Genomic DNA, 18,774 nt, shown 5'->3' with positions numbered 1-18,774 from the left:
ATTCATCCATTCGGACAAAACATCTTTTTTATGTCCGCTTATGCTCCATTACCAATCAAGTACCAATGATTCGCCTCTCCGCCGGCGCCATCCTCAGCGGGTTTTTCTCGTGCGGCCAGCGCCCGGCGGAGGAATGTTTTGAAGGTCCGGTGGGTTGTTTTCGCGAGAGGGCCCTGCCACTACTGCCGCCCTTTCTCCCACCAGTATCCTGAGGCGAGCCCCGAGGCTATCCCTCAGTCTGATGAAGAGGAAAGTTCACCGACCGATAGCCAGGTGAGGGGACTCTGGTGAGCCGCGCCGCCCAGTCTGCCGGTTACCCCTCTATCGTAAGGAGATGGTGACCATGAGGGCCGTCCTGCTAGCGGTGCTGCTTGGGGTCATCGCTGGGCCGGAAGGTGTACGCTCGGTCGCCCTCGGAGTGCCTACTCTGCATCCCTCCGTCAGTGATGGTGAGTGACCTTTAATAATGTTTTGAGTTGAACTTTTATTGCAGCTTATGTGTTGATTTGTAAGGTATCAGAAAATATTCTCCTTTTTCACACTCTAGTGGGACTGGTTTGCTCAGCAGCCCCAGCGAATCGCTTTGAGGTCTGGGACTGAGGAAGTTGTTTATTTTACGAGAACGCAAGAAATATGTTGATTGTTGACAAATCACCCTTCCCTTTCTCTATCGATATAGAAGCAAAGGAGGTGTTAAATCAATTATGATGATTATTTGAAATGCGGAGGTTGTTTTGTTTTGTGTCATGGTAAAATTTAGGATATTTTGTAATGTTGGTATATTGCATCCATTTTTTTTTTTGCATTGTGCGTCTTTCTACAATAACCCAATATTCCAATGTCTTATATAATATTGACTTAACTAACGCCGCCCGTCCGTGACGTTATTTTGCCAGAGGGCGGTGTGGATGCGCGCGGCTTTCTGCTGCCGTGGCGGGTTCACATCACCCACCATACCGTGACGACACTGGTCACCGTCACCAAGCCCTTCTTGTGCGACGATACGAGTAAGCGTGAATTGTGGCAAAGCAGTGTTTAACTTTGAATAACGTAACTTAATTTTGCCCAACATTATTTGGGCATACATAACCAGCAAATAATATTTGCTAATATAATGATAATAATAATAATAATAATATAATATAATATAACAATAATCAGCAAATATTTGGGCAAATAATCAGCATACATATCCACAAGTTTATTTTCATCTAAAACACTTTCATCGTGTTAATATGATTTTATGTAATTCTTAACTGACATTAATTTATATCAGACTCTGAAGGTTGAAACAGGCTGTTTCCGCAGTCAGGAATTTGTATGCGAGAGCTTATTCAAATTTAATTTGTGCTCGCATCCATCGAATTGTTTTAAACTCGCTCCTTGCGTACAATCGATGCGATGCATTTGAATAGGCTCTCACATGCGATTTCCTGAGTGGAGAAATAATTTGCTTCAGCCTTAACCGGTTGTTTGAGACACCCAACAGACCTATGCGTGTATATTCGGAAGGATATGTGCTAAGGGAGCATCGGCAACCTTGCTTGGTGTTAAAATAATTAGAAAGCCTTCGTGTGTTTATTCTGCATTGTCAGTGCGCATTGTCAATTAAAAACCGTCGTGTTTTTTTCTCTCTTTTTAGACAACCGTTGCCGAACTACTCAAATGCCGACTGTTCCTTCAACAGATGACGTAAGTTTGAATTATGCATTTATCGCTTGCCGAAACTATCTTTCGTTTTAATGACTTCGCACGCGTCACTTGTGTAGACTTGTGTATCAAAATTAATTCGTCAGTTTATAGCCGGGCCTATTACAAGTTCGTCAATGAATTAGTGATAATTTAATGCTAAGATATGCTCGGTTGAGCTTATTAGTCCGAGGTTGGAAAAACTAAATCGAACAAAAGCGAAAAATTTAGATGAATTATTTGTCTCCCATGGCAAGCTGTCAGATACAACGCTCAATTCAAAAAGTGAGTAACTGATCAAAATACGAATTGTTTCCTCGCCTAAACCCAAGCATCATTGGTTTGCCACTATGATAGTATTCAGTCAAAGTATCAAAAAGTTTAGAGTTGCTAATTGAGGTGCTCTTTAAACTACTGAGCTAAGCTTTTTCTCCAATTTATACAGGGCTGCGGTGCGAGACGGAGGACGTCATCTCCCGTGAGGACGGCCTCTCAGAAGCCGGCCCCCGTCGCATCAGCTCCGGCGAAAAGCCGTCCGAATCGCCGACGTCCAGTCAAAAACAACAACACAAACACAAAAACAAACACAAACACAAACACAAACACAAACACAAACACAGTGTCTGGGCCGAGGCCGACCGTTATCGAGACAGATCGGGTGACCATTGAGATCATTCCTCCCGGCAGCAGTTCGGCGGACGCTGGGGATGTTCATAAGGTTATTTTGAAGAGTGGGGACGTGGAAGACCAGGGTGTCGATGATGATGTGAAACCGGCGCCACAGACAGAGCCTGTGGCAGAGACGCAAAATATAGATACTAACACAGATGCACAGGAGCATACAAGGGTTAAAGTGGCGCTTGCTGGGGACATCGACTCAGGAGCAGACACAGAGGAAAATATTGAAGATATTGATTCAGAAACAGACACAAAGGAGCAGTCAGAGGTCAACATCGCGCCAGAAGAAGCGAAGGATGCCCACACACTGGCTGAGACGGAGCAACCAGAGCCTGGTATGTCTGGAGAGATTATTAATGAAGAACATGCAGAGTCTGATATAAATGTGAGCACTGACTCGCACGCAGGCATCACCACTCTGGCAGCAAAGGACTCTCATGAGATCGATAATAAATCGCAGATACAGACAGACTCAGAAGCAAACACTGACGTGGAGGTGGAGGCGGAGCATGGCTCGGTAATCACAACAGCATCACTGGAGGACTTTAACTCGCAAACAGACAGTGAACCAGACGCACATATTGACTCAGAAATAACACATCCTGACTCAGTTAGCGACCCTGAATTCTCAGACATGCAAATTGATCCAGTGGTTGCTGATATGGTGCGGCTTGGTACTCCCTCACCAGCCAAAGACATCATTGTTGAGAGTGATTTAAAAACAGAAGACGAAGAAGGCAGTGGTGAGCATGACATGAACAATGAGGGACATGAAGCTGGCCATGCAGATGACATTGGGAGTGGGGAACAGGACAAGGATGACGATGAAAAGGAGTTGGGCAGCGGGGAGCAGGACATAGTTGAGCAAGAACACGATACAGCCAAAGAAGAAAACCATTTTGCTCATGAAGAAAATGATGCGGCCAGTGGAGATAAGGACATGAGCGCTGCAGAAAAGGTTATCGTCAGTGAAGAAGCAGGCTCCGGTAGTGGAGAACACGACATGCTTCATAAAGAGCCGGACGCAGTCAACACACCCATCTTCTTCGTCCCTCTGGAAGCATCTGGCGGCACCAGTCACGAGGCAACTGCCGAACGGTCCGAGAGCTCAGGATCCGGCGCTTCGGAAGACGAGGATAGTGCGGTAATGTGGTCTAGCGATTTACTGCCGGATCTGTGGCCTTCTCTGGATCATGTTGGCAAACAAGAATCAGCGCAAGTTGAAGGTTCAGGTAGTGAGGAAAACGATGTTACGGATATTGTAGATAAGCGTGACGGCATTGGCGCTAAGAAAACGGATACCCAAGAAGCTTCCGGGGCTGATAACCTAGGTGTCCTCGAAACAATCGAAGAAGATGCTACTGCAGCTCAGGAAGATATTCAAATCGATTTCAATGACAACAAAAACGTCATTGTGGAAAGGGCCAAAGAAAGCAATGACAACACTCAGCTTGGTAGTGAAGATCAGCAAAAGATAACTGAAAATGAGACTGCAGACAACCCCGGAAACAGCGAGGACCATATCAGCATCAACAACAGCAGCCAGCAGGGATCCTCCGATCAAGAAGAGCCGGTTGCATCAGCAGACCAAGAAGAGACTTCTCAGTCGTCTCCCTCCCAGAGCCCTGAGGCTGAGGACGCCGCCAATCCTGACGAACTGGAGGAGAGTCTTCGTTCGGCCATTCAGCTCCAGAGCTCCCAGCAGGAGCCGGAGGAGTCTGATCCTCCCACAGCCTCCGATCATATGGGTGAGTAGGTGACCAGGATGGTGGGCGTTGCGATGTGAGGAAGGCTCAGAACGAGTTGCTTCATGTGGTACTTGTCATACACCGTTTCCAGCAGCAATGTCAATCAGTGAAACATAGCGGTGTGATGAAATGAAGTTGGCATTTTCTTGGATCATGTGTATCCTTCGCATTTTCTTGCTGCATCATACTCTTTCTATATATTTTCCCGAATCAAATTAATTGAATCTATCCATTACAGGAACAACAATAACATATTTTCAAATCAACCAGTGGTATTTTTTATGCGCTCTTATCATAGTATGGTCTATGTCTCACCCTGCACACCTCTGCCATTCCAGATGGTTTGGAGCGAGCGCGCCTCCTGCTGCTGGGTCACCGCCGGCGGAACCGTCACCGGTACGAGATCACCGTGACCTCCACGGTGACCTACACTGACCTGAGCTTCACGGTGGCACGGTACCGGCTCGACTGCCGCGCTGACCTGTCCACCCTGCCTCCCTGTCCGGCGCCGCAGGTGGAGGTGATGTACCCATGTATGTATTGACATGTATTGTGGTGTATAAGTGGTTAAACTGAGACTTATCGGTGTTCTCGGGGTTCCAGACATTGTTGGTATTTGGTATGCCTTGCGGCAAGTGACTGTTATACGAGTAGCCCAGTAAACACACTACACAGTACAATGACTGCGAGCACATGAGAGGATAAGAATGCCTTTCGAACGTTAAAAAATACCGAGCGAATAGGACTATTCATCCACAATACGAATTCATGTGCACACGTTTTTCCGATAAATGACAGAAGACTTGACGGCAAATTGGCTCGCTATGGCCTGTGCTGCTTCATCAAGTAAAAAGCTGCGTCATTATTTGTATCTCGACATGGTACTGACCGGATCTCAGTATACAGTTGGAAGTGACTTTTATCTAATGGTCCGCAATTATTTTGCTTGATGTTACGCTAAACGAGCTATGGATAGCTGTCTTACAATATGTTGCGCGTGTAGATTCACAGGTATGCAAATATAATATTTCGTGTGGTGTAATGGCTTTGTGGGTAAGGTTGGCATGAATTTGCGTTTTTTTCACACACAGAATGTTTATTAATCAACACGTATTACCAAAAAGAGAAACGTAAGTAGAAAACAAATAGTCATACAAGGCGTTTCGAAAAAAATAATAGCAGGTTGGTGCAAAAGCGCCAAGCACTTAATTCTAGGCACCTCTCTGTAAAGGAAATGAAATTAATTGCTGCTAATCACACCGCCGCCGCCAACCCGGTCACCGATGAGCGGTTGGGATGAATGCAGACCGCGCGCCGGCCCGCGGGGACAGCACCAAGGTCACAGATTGAAAATCAATGAAAAACTAAGGTTGATTTTAAAGGGACCCTCCCACCTTAACATTAGTTTTGAGTTGAGATAGCCAAATTGGTGGCCATGGCCTGAAAATACCGGTTTGGGCATTCACAACATCGAAAAATGCTTTAATTCGGAGATATGGAATTTCAAACTTGCAGTTTTCGGATTCTAAGGGGCTAATGCATTGGTATGCCCCCTTAGAATTTGTGACGTCAGCGGAGATCTAACGATTTTTAAATCTTTTACTTAAACGTTTGGCAGCACGCGGTGGTATATGCTGCTTTGCGCGCAACAAATGCCGCACTTTCAAATAAAGTCGCTAGGAACAGCGGAGATCCCAAAAAGTAAACAAAAGTAAAAGTCTAATATCTTGAAAACCGGTGAATATTTTTCGATGAAATTTGGTAGATATTCATTTTTGCTCTTTCTGAACCGAGCGACATCACTTTCATGCCAATTCATTAACTTTTTTGAAGGTGGGAGGGTCCCTTTAAAGAAAGTGTTATTGTTGACTAAATCTATTTGAGTTAATCAAGAATCTTTGGAAGTGGTGTGCCACCCGCCGCCCATCCCCGTCGCCAAGAGTTTCTCCATGAATGAGCAACCGAAGTGTCAGGTTGGAATCGAGTGGTTGGTTGTTAGTGACATTGCCGAGAATATGCAAAACGTCTCGAAAGAGTTGATTTCTTTGGTGTTCATATTTTTGGCAAAATAATGTGAAATGACGAACGTTTTCCGTCGGGTAACCACATGAACAAGCAGTGGTCGAACACTTGTTTATCTGGAACTGATGTGAATTTAATAATGACATTTCTGTTCTTAATCTGGTGTGGAGGGCATTTCCTTCCTTGGATCCAATTTTGTAATAATTTGGAGGCTTGGATACTCCCAGCCGCTCGGTAATCGCTCGCTTAAAGGATGTATGGGGTAATGACCTAATTGATTCTGGGAGCCCGTTCCATAGTTTGCCGGTTGAAAGGAAGTATGAGGATTGATAGGATGTGGTACGGTTTGCTGTGATCGTGTGGTTACTCGCGTTTCTTAGCGTTCTGCCAGTTTGTTGGATGCGAGTGGCCGGTATGATTAACTTGATATATGCGTTGCCAATGCATGGAATCGTAATTCGTATTGTCAATATCACCTATTCAATTACGACGAAGACAGTAGGTGACATGGATTGCACGCTCAAATCCAACGTCAAATCGATCCTAAATCCAATGAGCAGAATGATTGCATTAAATTCAGGTGCAGAAGTGTTTAGAGTTATCCATTTAAAGTTGGCTTATGTTTGATTCATATAGCAAATTCATTATTCAACATACGAAATACCATGCAACGATATAACACCGAAATGACATAGAGGATAAAGGGTAAATAAAAACCTGGACCAAGTACTTTCAAAGTTCAGGCTGTTTTGCATCAAAAAGCCTTCCCAACCACGGCACGGCTAGAGAAGATCCAGATAAGCTCTCTCTCTCTCTCTCTCTCTCTCTCTCTCTCTCTCTCTCTCTCTCTCTCTCTCTCTCTCTCTCTCTCTCTCTCTCTCTCTCTCTCTCTCTCTCTCTCCCTCTCTCTCTCTCTCTCTCACTCTCTCTCTCTCTCTCTCTCTCTCTCTCTCTCTCTCTCTCTCTCTCTCTCTCTCCCTCTCGTCTTTTCGCTCTTCTCCGGAATGTGGTGCCATAATGTAGGTAAACACCTTGGAATTCAACCCATCCCCGCGAACTATAATCACTGGGCATTACCCCGTAAATGGCCCGCACACTGCCCATACAGGCTGGGCTGTACGGGCTGTGTGCCCAAAGAGACAAAGAGACAGAGTGCCATTAACCGGCAATACCAGCCAAATCAGAGCTTGTGCGGAAAGTTTATCATCGGCGTGCGGATATTTTCCTATATCAATATTGATATGGGTTATTGAGTTTAAGGCTTAAGTAGACGGTTTCAATTTCATGAATAAATGTATAAAACAATGGGATTTGTTTGTTTTGTTGGGTTAGGCCCTTTCGGTCGACAAGACCATTGCAGGGCCGGAAGGATGATAGGAATTAGGGGGAGACATTGGTCTGGGCAGGCACCCTAGTGAGTCGCCGGGGCTGAGCCCGTCCAAGGACAGGCCACCCAGCCCCAAGGCACTCACTGCACCCGGCTACGGGGTGCGCTCCTCGGGAGCAGCGGTGCCGCTCCAAGGGAGCAGCCCGCATGAGATAAAGTTGCCTGTCCAGCCCGGAGGGGGTTGCGGCGTGGAGGAGAAGGATTTCAGTATCCTGAGGATAGAAGCACGGATAGGAGGAAACAATGGGATAAAGGTTATGAATTATATAATAAAGCTCATGATTTCTGCTTGCTTTGTTCCTTCATACTCTTTCGGTCAATTTAGACCAGTTCGGGGTCGTGTGAAAAGACATTGTGGAAGAACCACTGGGCCGAGTCGACCACCGCCTAAATTGGTTAATCATTGGACCTGATGAAAGCTAAGAATCTCTCAGAGGTTTCCAGCTCTTGCATTACACCGATCTTTGCTACATACGACTAATTCACGGTACCGACACCAGATGTCACTACGTCCACCTCTGACCACCACTGTGCGGCGCTGGTGGCGCTGCCCTCCGAGCGAACGGGCTGAGCCGAGCGGGAAGACCCGACCCTCCCGACCCAGACGAGACCCGCCGTCCACTGACCCACTGGCCTGGAGGGCAGAGGGTCGGGGGAGGGGCAGAGGGGCGGGGGTGCCATCCCGGCAGGCGGCGACGTACCAAATTTGGTGATCGTGCCGGGGAAGCGCCAGAGGCGGCGGCGGGGTGGAGAGAGGGGCGGGGCGGTAGAAATAGGAGAGCTCCATGTTAGGGCCCCGGTCGGAGTGTGTGTTGGACTGGGATGGCGCGCCCCACCCACCCACTCCGCCAAAGGAAGGGCCGCCGTCTGGGACAGAGCGGCCGACCCGACCTCCGAGCCGCCGCCGCCGCCCCCTCCCCGCGGCTGGCGGTCCCCTCCCGTCCGCCCCCTCCCACCGCTCGACAACGCGCTGTCGTTCGGGGCAGAACGCTTCATAATCAGACTAGCAAGCTCTTCCTTGCTTCCGGAATCGACTACACATGCATAAGTACCTACTAAAGCAAATCAAGTAGAGGCAGGATTTGGGGGTTTTGGAACATGCTTCATTGCTTCAGCTTCAAACAATATTAGTTCAGGAGAAGCAGCTCATTGGCGGGGGTCCAGTTTGGACAAAAAAAATACATCTTCTATTGCAATAGTTCAGTGACCGTGCAATGCAAACCTTACATTTCTTTTTAAGAAAATTACAATAATTCAGAGCCCGAACAAGACGACGGGATTCGGAAAACAATTTCACTGCCAGCCATTTCCCGTTTGAATGATAACACAAACGATGTTTTTTATTATTGAATATGTCTTGCAAAGTGTGGGCAAGAGGGTGTAACAGCCTGACCAACACTAGCTGCACCAAAATGTTCAGAAGCTGTTAGTGTTGGGTTGACCGATGAATTTCGTTTGGCCTTTATCCGCAACCATACGTTATACAAGACCATTACAAATTATTATGTCGAACGTTTTAATTGTCGCCTACGGAGGTCGCACGACGATGCATGCAGCTTGGGGCAAGGAGGAAAGTCGATTAAGATAGGGACTTTTGAATAAGTAATACCATCTCTCATTATACGCTGTCACAATAACACCTGAAAATTGTCGTCTCGTGAGTGCAATAAGATGTAATTACCCTGTGTGTAATGAGATCACGATCTTGTTTTCACGACAGTGCAACTTTGTTCCCTCTGCCATTTCGCTCGGTCCAAGGTTCGGTCCCAAATAGCCGTCACGTGAAGTCTGGCGCTCACTATACCTCCCGATATGAGATTGCACGTCCGTCATGCCTCTGAATCACATCGCGGCTCGGTTTCAGCCAGATTGTGGCCGCGCGCTGGTGTGACCAAATAAGGCCATAGTTTCGAGCGGTCGTGTGTCGTCTGTCTGTCTGTGTGTGTGTGCGTATCGAGCGTTATGTCAAGTTCAGATAAGATAACAAGGGCGAGCGCTACTGTTGGCTCTCTGGGGCTGCTGATAAGCCGGATGGTTTTATGACACATCAATATCGCCGTTGTAATACACTATTGCTGAACGACCCGTGAATACTCACTTCCTGCAGTCTAAGTGGAAGCAGTATAGAGGAAGTCCAAGAGGTCGAGTGATTTATCGACTTGTTTAGTCGACTTGTTTAGCTTGAACAGTTTTAGACAAGGCCATAGGTTTTAGATCGGACCACATTTAGAGTGATTCGGCTGTCCAGAACAACGAGTTAAAACCAGTTTCCGAAAAAAAAATCCTGAAACAAATCGGCAATCGCATTGATTGTTTCCTAATTTCTCAAGCCTGTTTCTTTGCTACGTCCGTAATTTTATAGGCCTAAAAACTGCACGCCGTTTATCGCACTTCTTAGCCAATTTCGTACTCGCTAAGCAACACCGAACAAAACATGTACCTATGTAATGATTCAGCTTTTGTTGACATTTTTAAATCCAGAAACAAGTAGCACAAGACTTTGCAAGAATTCTGCCGTGGGAAGGGTTGTTGCCTCACCAGTCTTTTTACCAGTCTTTAGTCTTTTTTCGGTCGCAAGGAGGGCAACCTCTTGAAATGTCACATGCCCCGTACCAATTCTAAGTGGTATGTAGGGGCAATTCTCATAGAAAATCGAACAAATCGCCTAAGTCAGCACATGGATTGTTGGACCGATTTGCCGGTTGCTCCCTTTCAACGCTAGCTAGTGCCACTAATGCTGTTATCAAAAGTCATCCCTCAGACAAATGCAACTGAACTCGTATAGCCCGTCCCCAGCAAACGTCTTTCTTTTCCTCATCCCCAAATAAGGCAATAGTGTATGAAGCACGCGCGTGCATGTATTTGGTCGATATACGAATTTGTTAAGCTTTATAACATGATTACAACAAACAAAGACACTGTATTGGAATGCATCTAGATGTGACTGGAATGCGTCTAGAAGCACTTGCGGTGGACAATGGAGGGGCCAGACTCGTCGTACTCTTGCTTGGAGATCCACATCTGCTGGAAGGTGGACAGCGAGGCCAGGATCGAGCCGCCGATCCAGACAGAGTACTTCCTCTCAGGCGGAGCGATGATCTTGATCTTCATGGTGCTGGGCGCCAGAGCGGTGATCTCCTTCTGCATGCGGTCGGCGATGCCCGGGTACATGGTGCTGCCGCCCGACAGCACAGTGTTGGCGTACAGGTCCTTACGGATGTCCACGTCGCACTTCATGATGCTGTTGTAGGTGGTCTCGTGGATGCCGCACGACTCCATGCCCAGGAAGGACGGCTGGAACAGCGCCTCGGGGCAGCGGAAGCGCTCGTTGCCGATGGTGATGACCTGACCGTCGGGCAGCTCGTAGCTCTTCTCCAGGCTGCTCGAGCTGGCCGCGGTGGCCATCTCCTGCTCGAAGTCGAGCGCCACGTAGCAGAGCTTCTCCTTGATGTCTCGCACGATTTCGCGCTCGGCGGTCGTGGTGAAGCTGTAGCCACGCTCGGTGAGGATCTTCATCAGGTAGTCGGTCAGGTCCCGGCCGGCCAGGTCCAGACGCAGGATGGCGTGAGGCAGAGCGTAACCTGAGAACGAACGAGAAAATCGTAAGCATCGCATTTGGGTGAGCAGTTCGGACATGGCACAGCAAGGCATTGATATAAAGGACAGCGGAGTGACTTGACGCTTCAGGACCTTGCGGCTTATTAGATAAGTTGATGATCGTTGTTCAAAAGCTGGGCGAAGTCTAAATGAACTCGTGTCGTGCTACTCACCCTCGTAGATGGGGACGGTGTGCGAGACGCCGTCGCCGGAGTCGAGCACGATGCCGGTGGTGCGGCCGGAGGCGTACAGCGACAGCACAGCCTGGATGGCCACGTACATGGCGGGCGTGTTGAACGTCTCGAACATGATCTGGGTCATCTTCTCGCGGTTGGCCTTGGGGTTGAGCGGCGCCTCGGTCAGCAGCACCGGGTGCTCCTCGGGGGCGACACGCAGCTCGTTGTAGAAGGTGTGATGCCAGATCTTCTCCATGTCGTCCCAGTTGGTGACGATGCCGTGCTCGATCGGGTACTTGAGGGTGAGGATACCACGCTTGGACTGGGCCTCGTCGCCGACGTACGAGTCCTTCTGTCCCATGCCGACCATGACGCCCTGGTGGCGGGGCCGGCCGACGATCGACGGGAAGACGGCACGCGGAGCGTCGTCTCCGGCGAAACCGGCCTTGCACATGCCGGAGCCATTGTCCACAACCAGAGCGGCAACCTCGTCGTCACACATGTTTGATGAGTTTTGTTTTTTATGTTACTGAAAACACAAAGGACGACCTTCGTTACTTCTCAGGTACGAACGAAGAGAGTAACTCACGAAAATAAAACACCACAGATCACAGACAAAGGACGTGCAGCTTTGACAAAAACTACGATTCAAAGAAAGCAACAACAAAAGTGACAGCTGACAGGCAGGCAGGCAGTTTTGGAAAACAATTCGAATTCACGCGCCTTCGCGTGTATTATATTTACGCTACTCCCGAATAAAATTCTCGCTTGAAATTCATTAGCGCCACAAGAAGCAAAATTCGTAGATCTTGCATTTCGGAATCTTTTTTTTTCATTAGACAACTGCAATATGATATGAACATCTTTATAAACGATAAATCGTAATGCCTTTCAATTCTTTTCAAATACAGTCGATAGATGGCACCAGTAGTTAACGCCTGAAGTTATACTGTTCCGCAGTGACTGGCTGCTTAAATCGGAAGATCTATCAGGTGAAAAATACGCGTTTCTTATCAATAAGCCTACTACGAATTCATCGTACAGCAAAATACCTAACATCCTTTTAATTCCCGTAATGGACACCGCGCCGACTAGGACCCATTCCGTTCCAATTAAGCCCCAGCCACCCGTCGAAAATAAATCAATTTCGGTCGGCGCACCACGTGGCGGGCAATGACACGAAACGGAACCGGTTCCCGGCCACTTTCCCGGTCCAGCTGGTAGGAATTCACACACGGCGAAAGTCGCGCCTCGCCCCGATAGGAGGCCAAGGAGGCGACACACCTGACCGCTTTCTGGCGGTGACCGGGCTGCGGCGGTGTGGGAGATTCGATCGTGATGTTCAAGATTGCAAAGGAAAAACTGTTAGTCAGCTGAAGACAAAAGGATCCACTCCGCTTTCCTAAACCCCGTTTTTTGCGATTGTGTGTAATAATTATTAATTCATTACTCTTTACCTTAAAGTCAGGAATCCAGATTTTTACAGACGCTACCAAAGGATGTAAGAGCTGAGAACCAGGTGAGAATCCAAGTGCTCGGGTCAAAGCTCCCCTCCCCTCCCCCCCACTCCTCCCTCCCTGCCGGTACGTCGGCAGTCAGCTGACCCGGGTCGTTAGCCGTGCCCCACTCCTGTCCCCCAGCCCATCAGTCACGTGGTCGCCGGGGGCGGTCACGTGCCCGAGGCAGTGGGGCGGGGCACTCCGTCCCAGAGCTCAGTATGTCGCGGCTATATATGGAGATCGATCGAGCGACCAGAATCGCTGGGATCTCAGGCCGAGATCTGTCGGCCGTGCCACGGCGCTGAAGACTACAGCGGCTCTGAAAATAGAGCGATAGCGAAATAAGCTGGAGGTTTGAAATAAGCCACGAACACAGAAAGCTATTTAGGACTTTCATTGGTTTCAGAATGGGAAAGATCCGTGCTGCTCAAGCAACCGCAGAAATAACGGTATTTATATACATAAGGTCCGATCTACAAGGTGATTATAAAAACCACACCACTCGATGTATTTTGAGCTCCTGATTCCATATCTGATAGTTATTCATGGCGCAACCAAGTTTTAAAACAACTGCGCAATATTTACCGTCGCCGCCGGCCACCATCCCACCACACCCGCCGTCACGCACTCCACCAGCCGTTTGCGCCACGTGAGATGGATCGAATGAATAAACTCCAAGGTTGAGTGAAAACATTACGCTATTCAATCTCATTATGAAAGTGACGTCATGAAAATGATCGTGGCGAAGCGGTGCAGTGCCGAAGGCAATGCCTTAGGAGAGATTACAGGCAATGGTAAGTCAAATATTTTTAGGTTAAGTGGTTGTGTATCTGGCCTCAGGCCGAAGGCCTGAGGCCTGATGCACAACCACTTAACCTAAAAATATTTGACTTACCATTGCTTGCAATCTATTCATGCGAGCAACTGTTTCCTTATCCCCGGGTAGGCAAAAATCAGTAGGTCAGGTTAGGTCAGGTTAGATTAGGTTCTGACAATTTTTGTCGTGTTTTTTTCCTATCCTACCCAACAAAACTCCAATTTTTTAAACATTTTTTTCGTGTTTTGTTATTTTGACGTCACTTTCATCAAACAATTTGAATAGAGAAGTAATGCTTTTTACATTTAAATTGCTTTTTGATTATTTTTTTAATTTTTTATGTTCAAATAATATAATTATGATATCTTTTCTATCAAATATGCCTAGTAGCTATGACCTTACGTAAGCTTCTTTCCATTCGTATCTGCAATCTAGAGCAGAAACTTCCGTTTCCGTTTGAGCAAACTGGTTTGAACCAGTTTTAGCGGGTGCTTTCCAGTGCTTTCCGCTTTCCCGCCAGTCTGTTAGTTGGATCATGGCTTCCGTGCCGGGTGGTTCGTTGTGCTCCGGGTGCAAGTGGGAGGAATACGAACTAGTTTCAGTTGCGTACCTACCGCAACGAGGAACGCGTCCAGCGTATTTTTCGAAACCACGGTGAACTAGATTAGAGGTAAGTAAATTTTATCTCTCCGATCCACTTTCAAGCATAAATTTTGCATATTCTTACGTTATTTGACATCCTGAATGTAGATAAGATGCTTACATGCGACGTAAAACAGTTCTACCATATTAAAAATATTTGCTACCGTATTTGGGGAAATGTTGGGAACCGGGGTTTTTGGGTCGGGGAGGGAATACAATGCCGTAAGAATGGTCATGAAAGTTGGGGAAAACTGTTGGGAACCGGGGTTTCTCTCCATACCCATAAACCCCGATTCCCCCTCCCCCACCCAAAAACCCCGGTTCCCAACAGTTTCCCCCAACTTTCATAACCATTCTTACGGCATTGTATTTCCTCCCCCACCCAAAAACCCCGGTTCCCAACATTTCCCCAAATATGGTAGCAAATATTTTTAATATGGTAGCACTGTTTTCCGCCGCATGTAAGCATCATATCTACATTCAGGATGACAAATAACGTAGGAATATGCAAAATTTATGCTTGAAGTATGGATCGGACTTTATGTAAATATTTACCGAAATAACTGAATCCGGTTTGCATTTAATAATAGAATACAGGCATGTCCATTTTACGGGCCATTTTGCAAATTAACCAATACATTGATGACTCAGAAGAGCAGCTCGTATGAAAAGAAATTCAATTCGTGGATCGAAAACTGGGACAAAGAGCGAGGAAAGAATGCAAATAACTCTGAGAAAGCTATCATACTACGTTTGATCTCGTTGCTGCCATGCGATGAACATTGAACAATGAACATCGCCCAAAATATATGTCAACCTAAAGGTTATTTCATAACGTTAGTGCCTCGCACTTACGTCTACAGAAACTTGGAATGTGTCCGGTAGGTAAACGGGGCACAACTGTAAGCGAAGCAATTTTAGCGGCAACTATGTAACTGCAAAACCCCTCATGCCACGCCCTGTAAGTACTCTGCCGGCACCGTCCGTCGGTTACCAGCAATGCCGCCCTTGCCACCGCCCAACAGAGCCAGGTGGGTCTTCAGCACTAGTCTGCGCTTATAACCATGCAAGCCATTCTCACCCATCTCCATTTAAATGGCCAGGATTGCATACTGCCTGGATCTCAACAGAGAGCCCTATCGCCCAAGCCAACGCCCCTAGCAACCATCCGACCATCCATCCTCAGCACCAACCACCAATCGACCCACCCATGACCTAGCCCTCCCTCACCAATATTCCCCAGCACGAACCAGCCCCCACCATCACCAAATCCTCCTCAAAACCCTTCCCACCCAGGCCAACGCCCCTCAGCACCCCCGGCACTCGACTCACCGACCCGTCCCGGCGCCGGTCACCAGCAGAGTGGCCGCCGGTTCCGCCGGTTCCCGCCGGCGGGAGCGGCACGGTGGCGCGCCAGTGGCGAATGTGGCGCCCTCGCGGCCAGCGCGCCACGCAGCCCCGCCCTGTCGAGTGTGGATCGCCGGCTGGGATAGGATTTGGGCTACCCTGACTCTGGGTCTGGGTTGGGTGGTTCGCGGGCCGGTTAGACGGGCAGACAGGTCGGCAGGAATGGGAGATAACACGGAACTTTGGCCGCCAGGTGTCACTGTAGGCGTTCCTGCTGATTCAATTTGCGCCGGTGCCGTTCGGAGCCGTGCCGTGCGGTGAAAGTGGGTGAAATATTGAGGAAGTAGTGAGTCACATGTGGCATAAAACCTAAATTTGGAAGAAAATGGCTCAGTGTTGTGTCTATGGCTGCTCAGAGAATGGTGGGTTTGTATTTTCTCGCGACAAGAGGCCGAGGAAGATATGGCTCAGGCTGCAACGGATTTCATCCCACCAAACACTTGGTTGTGTGTCGGAAACATTTCACCGACGATGATTTTTTGGAATATACTGCCTACGGTAAGTTTTTATGGTCATGCGCAGCTTTGTATCTAAGATATACCCTATCATTCCCCACCCGGGGAACTGGGAAGTCACCTACCGGCTACCACCATAGGTAAGTATCAAACGAAAAACGGGTCTGCTTTTCATGGAATATTCATGTCCTAAATACTACAGAGGTCAACAATCATTTAATCTTAGAATTATACAACTACCTGTATTTGTACCAGCTATTGCATGCTTCACATACATCTCACATCAACATCATAGGTGAGGTAGGGTAAGGTGCCTAATTAGCGACCCTTTCCGATTTGCGACCTACCTCCCTACAGAAAAACTGGCAGGAGAAAACGGGGTAAAAATGTCGTCAAGAGGTCAGCCATACTTTGGTTATCAAATTAAATTATTTTCCGGTCGTCGATGTTTCTGGTGGGACGTTTCAGGTGAGTTTAAATAAAAATGACGAGTTTCTTATCCAAAACGTGTGTGTTTGGGCCCTCTCTGATGAAAAGCGATGCACATTAGGATGATGCACCTTTTTATTCTGAATCGACATTTCTTTTTCAATTGATTGCCGTTTTCCCATAGTGAATCGCTCAACTGTGCACAGCATGGCGGTTAAAAATGTGTCGCAACTCATATTTCCTATTTGCGCCTGACATGGTCGCAAATAGCTCAAGAAGGGAAAGAAAGGGGAAAAGAGAGAAATGAAAACGAGGTGTTGCTGAACCTTGCAATGTGTGGCAGGGGATGCCAAATGTCGTCACCGACTGCAGGGGTGCCGAATTCAGCGCGGACCTCGAATATCATACGAGATAGCCCGCAAAATTTGGGTTTCCGCCTTCTTTTCGCCTTCGGTGCATCACGTGATCAGTTTTTACTTACGTAAATGTGTTGGATAAACGTTCCTGTTCGAGTGATTGACTGCTTTGCGTATAGGTTACCTTTCTGAGATCATATTTCATCTTTTCAGGCGTCGCATTTTTTGCCATTTTTAATATGGGGAAATCCATAGACTTATTAGCGACCCTCCCCGGTCGCTAATCGGGAAGAGTTCCCTATTAGCGTTTTTTGCAATGGTTTGCCAAAATGCTCACTACAAATAGGTTAGTGAATATTGGGGCAGAAAATGACCATATTTTAATAGAAAAATGAACGATCTCTCCGAAAATCAAGCCAGTAATACAGTAGCACCCACAGAGCGTGAGCAATGACGGTTCAAATTAAGGGGGTCGCTAATTAGGCACCTTACCCTACGTATACTTCATGATCCATCAAAGTTTAAGGCAAGAAAACACACTTCACAGTGCTATAAACAATGACACGCATTGTCAAGGGCCAGACAACAGCAGAAGAGGCTGAAGAAGGGGGTTATTCCATCTGTTACTCAGGGCAAAGCACCAGCTTCAACTGCTTCAGCAATTCGTAGGCAGGCTAGGCGCAAGGAAATGGAACATGGCCAGCTGTTGGACAGCTTGGTCAGTGCAAACAACTACAGAGCTTAGATGCTGTCCTTTACCTGCAGGTAAGATGAATAGGTTTGTGCCTTGTGACACTATATATCTATAACTGTTTATCGTTATTGACATTTGAGGAATGGACAGACACTGTCAGATCCAGACAGGATAGGAGATTCTCTGTTTTGTGATTTGGATGGCAGATGTAAGGGGATCACTTCTCAAAGTTTGTTTTTTGAAAGGTTTTTTTTTATCCCACAACTCACAGACAAGTCACAAAAGTATACTTAACTGGGCATATTGTATGTTCAATCTTAAGTGTTTTCATCTTTTGGCAGATGTTAATTGCTCAGAACCAACCAGTGGTAATAAAAGATGTGCATAAAGTTTCTGATAATGGTCTATCTCATGCCTTGTCAGTCTGTATACAGTATGTATGAGGCAGTTAATACAAATTTTATTGTTTTCACAGGTACAAGGACGGGCTCAACAGGCAGAGGAAATGGAGAAGAGTGCTCCACCTCCACCTGACGTTGCTGCTTATGAGGAGTGCGACACTGAAGGGGGGTGTGCTGCACCACTGCGGGGCTATTTGATGGTGCTGTCAATATCAGCACCAAGGTTCAATGTCTAAGATCTGTTAGCCTGTCGTGATGTACGTGTCATAACACCAGCGTTCCTTAAAGGGAAGTCCCAGCTCTCTCCCGCTGAATGCACTCAGTCGCTCGCTATCACGAGGGATCATATCCATGTCGGGCGTACCTATGACTGGTCTGATCAAGACTTACTCGTTTCTTAGGGGGCAAATCGATGCCAGTTACGTACCTGTTCTTTCAGACATATTCCGTTCTGTGTGTCTCGTCTGTAGCCTGCAGAAATCGCTCATGCAGGTGGCGGGGATGTGCGCGCTCTGGGACGTTAGCATAAGCAGACTGAGCTTCACCGTCTCATGTTTATTGTACATGCCTACATTTGTGAATGGTGCATTGGAGGGCTACATGTGTATGCTCGTGCACAGTGCATTGCTTGAAAGCTGTATGTTATTTGGTAATCGGTGGTATTGAATGCTTTTGAGTTTTGGAGCTTGCCTTGTCGAAGTGGTTTAACTAGTACTCTGCTATGTGTCGATGTCAGTTCAATACACCGCTGTTGACTATCATACACTGCTTCAACAG

At 47.3% G+C, this 18,774-nt stretch overlaps 2 protein-coding genes and 1 long non-coding RNA gene across 6 annotated transcripts in view; 2 read left to right on the top strand and 1 right to left on the bottom strand.

The window, feature by feature from the left end:
* Window positions 1-204: 204 nt before the first annotated feature.
* Window positions 205-5,172, top strand: LOC122371456 (cell wall protein IFF6-like). Its single transcript, XM_043347796.1, has 5 exons — window positions 205-449; window positions 897-1,007; window positions 1,643-1,692; window positions 2,135-4,115; window positions 4,454-5,172. The coding sequence occupies exons 1-5, from the start codon at window positions 335-337 to the stop codon at window positions 4,657-4,659; spliced, it is 2,463 nt and encodes an 820-aa protein (XP_043203731.1). The 5' UTR covers window positions 205-334; the 3' UTR covers window positions 4,660-5,172.
* A 5,188-nt stretch (window positions 5,173-10,360) lies between these two features.
* Window positions 10,361-18,774, bottom strand: part of LOC122371450 (actin, clone 403) — a 93,712-nt gene continuing 85,298 nt past the window's right edge. For 2 of the 4 annotated variants that reach the window (XM_043347790.1, XM_043347788.1), the window contains exons 2-3: window positions 11,295-11,826; window positions 10,361-11,105 (exon numbers count right to left, since the gene is read on the bottom strand). In XM_043347790.1, coding sequence (XP_043203725.1) covers window positions 10,480-11,105; window positions 11,295-11,799 — 1,131 coding nt within the window. In that variant the 5' untranslated portion in view covers window positions 11,800-11,826 and the 3' untranslated portion in view covers window positions 10,361-10,479. Of the gene's footprint in view, window positions 11,106-11,294; window positions 11,827-13,381; window positions 13,457-15,587; window positions 15,832-18,774 lie in introns of those variants that run through there. The other 2 variants (XM_043347791.1, XM_043347789.1) reach the window with 2 other exon arrangements.
* On the top strand, window positions 15,829-18,771 carry LOC122371455. The gene is made up of 2 exons (XR_006254737.1): window positions 15,829-16,160; window positions 18,072-18,771. It is a non-coding gene; the product is annotated as an uncharacterized LOC122371455 (long non-coding RNA).

Source organism: Amphibalanus amphitrite, unplaced genomic scaffold, assembly GCF_019059575.1.
Source record: "Amphibalanus amphitrite isolate SeventyFive unplaced genomic scaffold, NRLGWU_Aamphi_draft 001246F_arrow, whole genome shotgun sequence".
Lineage (NCBI taxonomy): Eukaryota > Metazoa > Arthropoda > Thecostraca > Balanomorpha > Balanidae > Amphibalanus > Amphibalanus amphitrite.
The sequence above is the reverse complement of the archived record's forward strand: the minus strand, read 5'-3'. Positions and strand labels throughout refer to the sequence as shown.

What these genes read in the sequence shown, in the direction of transcription:
- LOC122371456 (XM_043347796.1), top strand. Translation starts at nt 335, where the DNA reads ATGGTGACCATGAGGGCCGTCCTGCTAGCGGTGCTGCTTGGGGTCATC. An exon ending in CTTCTTGTGCGACGATACGA is followed by an intron (nt 1,008 to 1,642) that starts GTAAGCGTGAAT and finishes CTCTCTTTTTAG; the next exon opens with ACAACCGTTGCCGAACTACT. An exon ending in CTGTTCCTTCAACAGATGAC is followed by an intron (nt 1,693 to 2,134) that starts GTAAGTTTGAAT and finishes CAATTTATACAG; the next exon opens with GGCTGCGGTGCGAGACGGAG.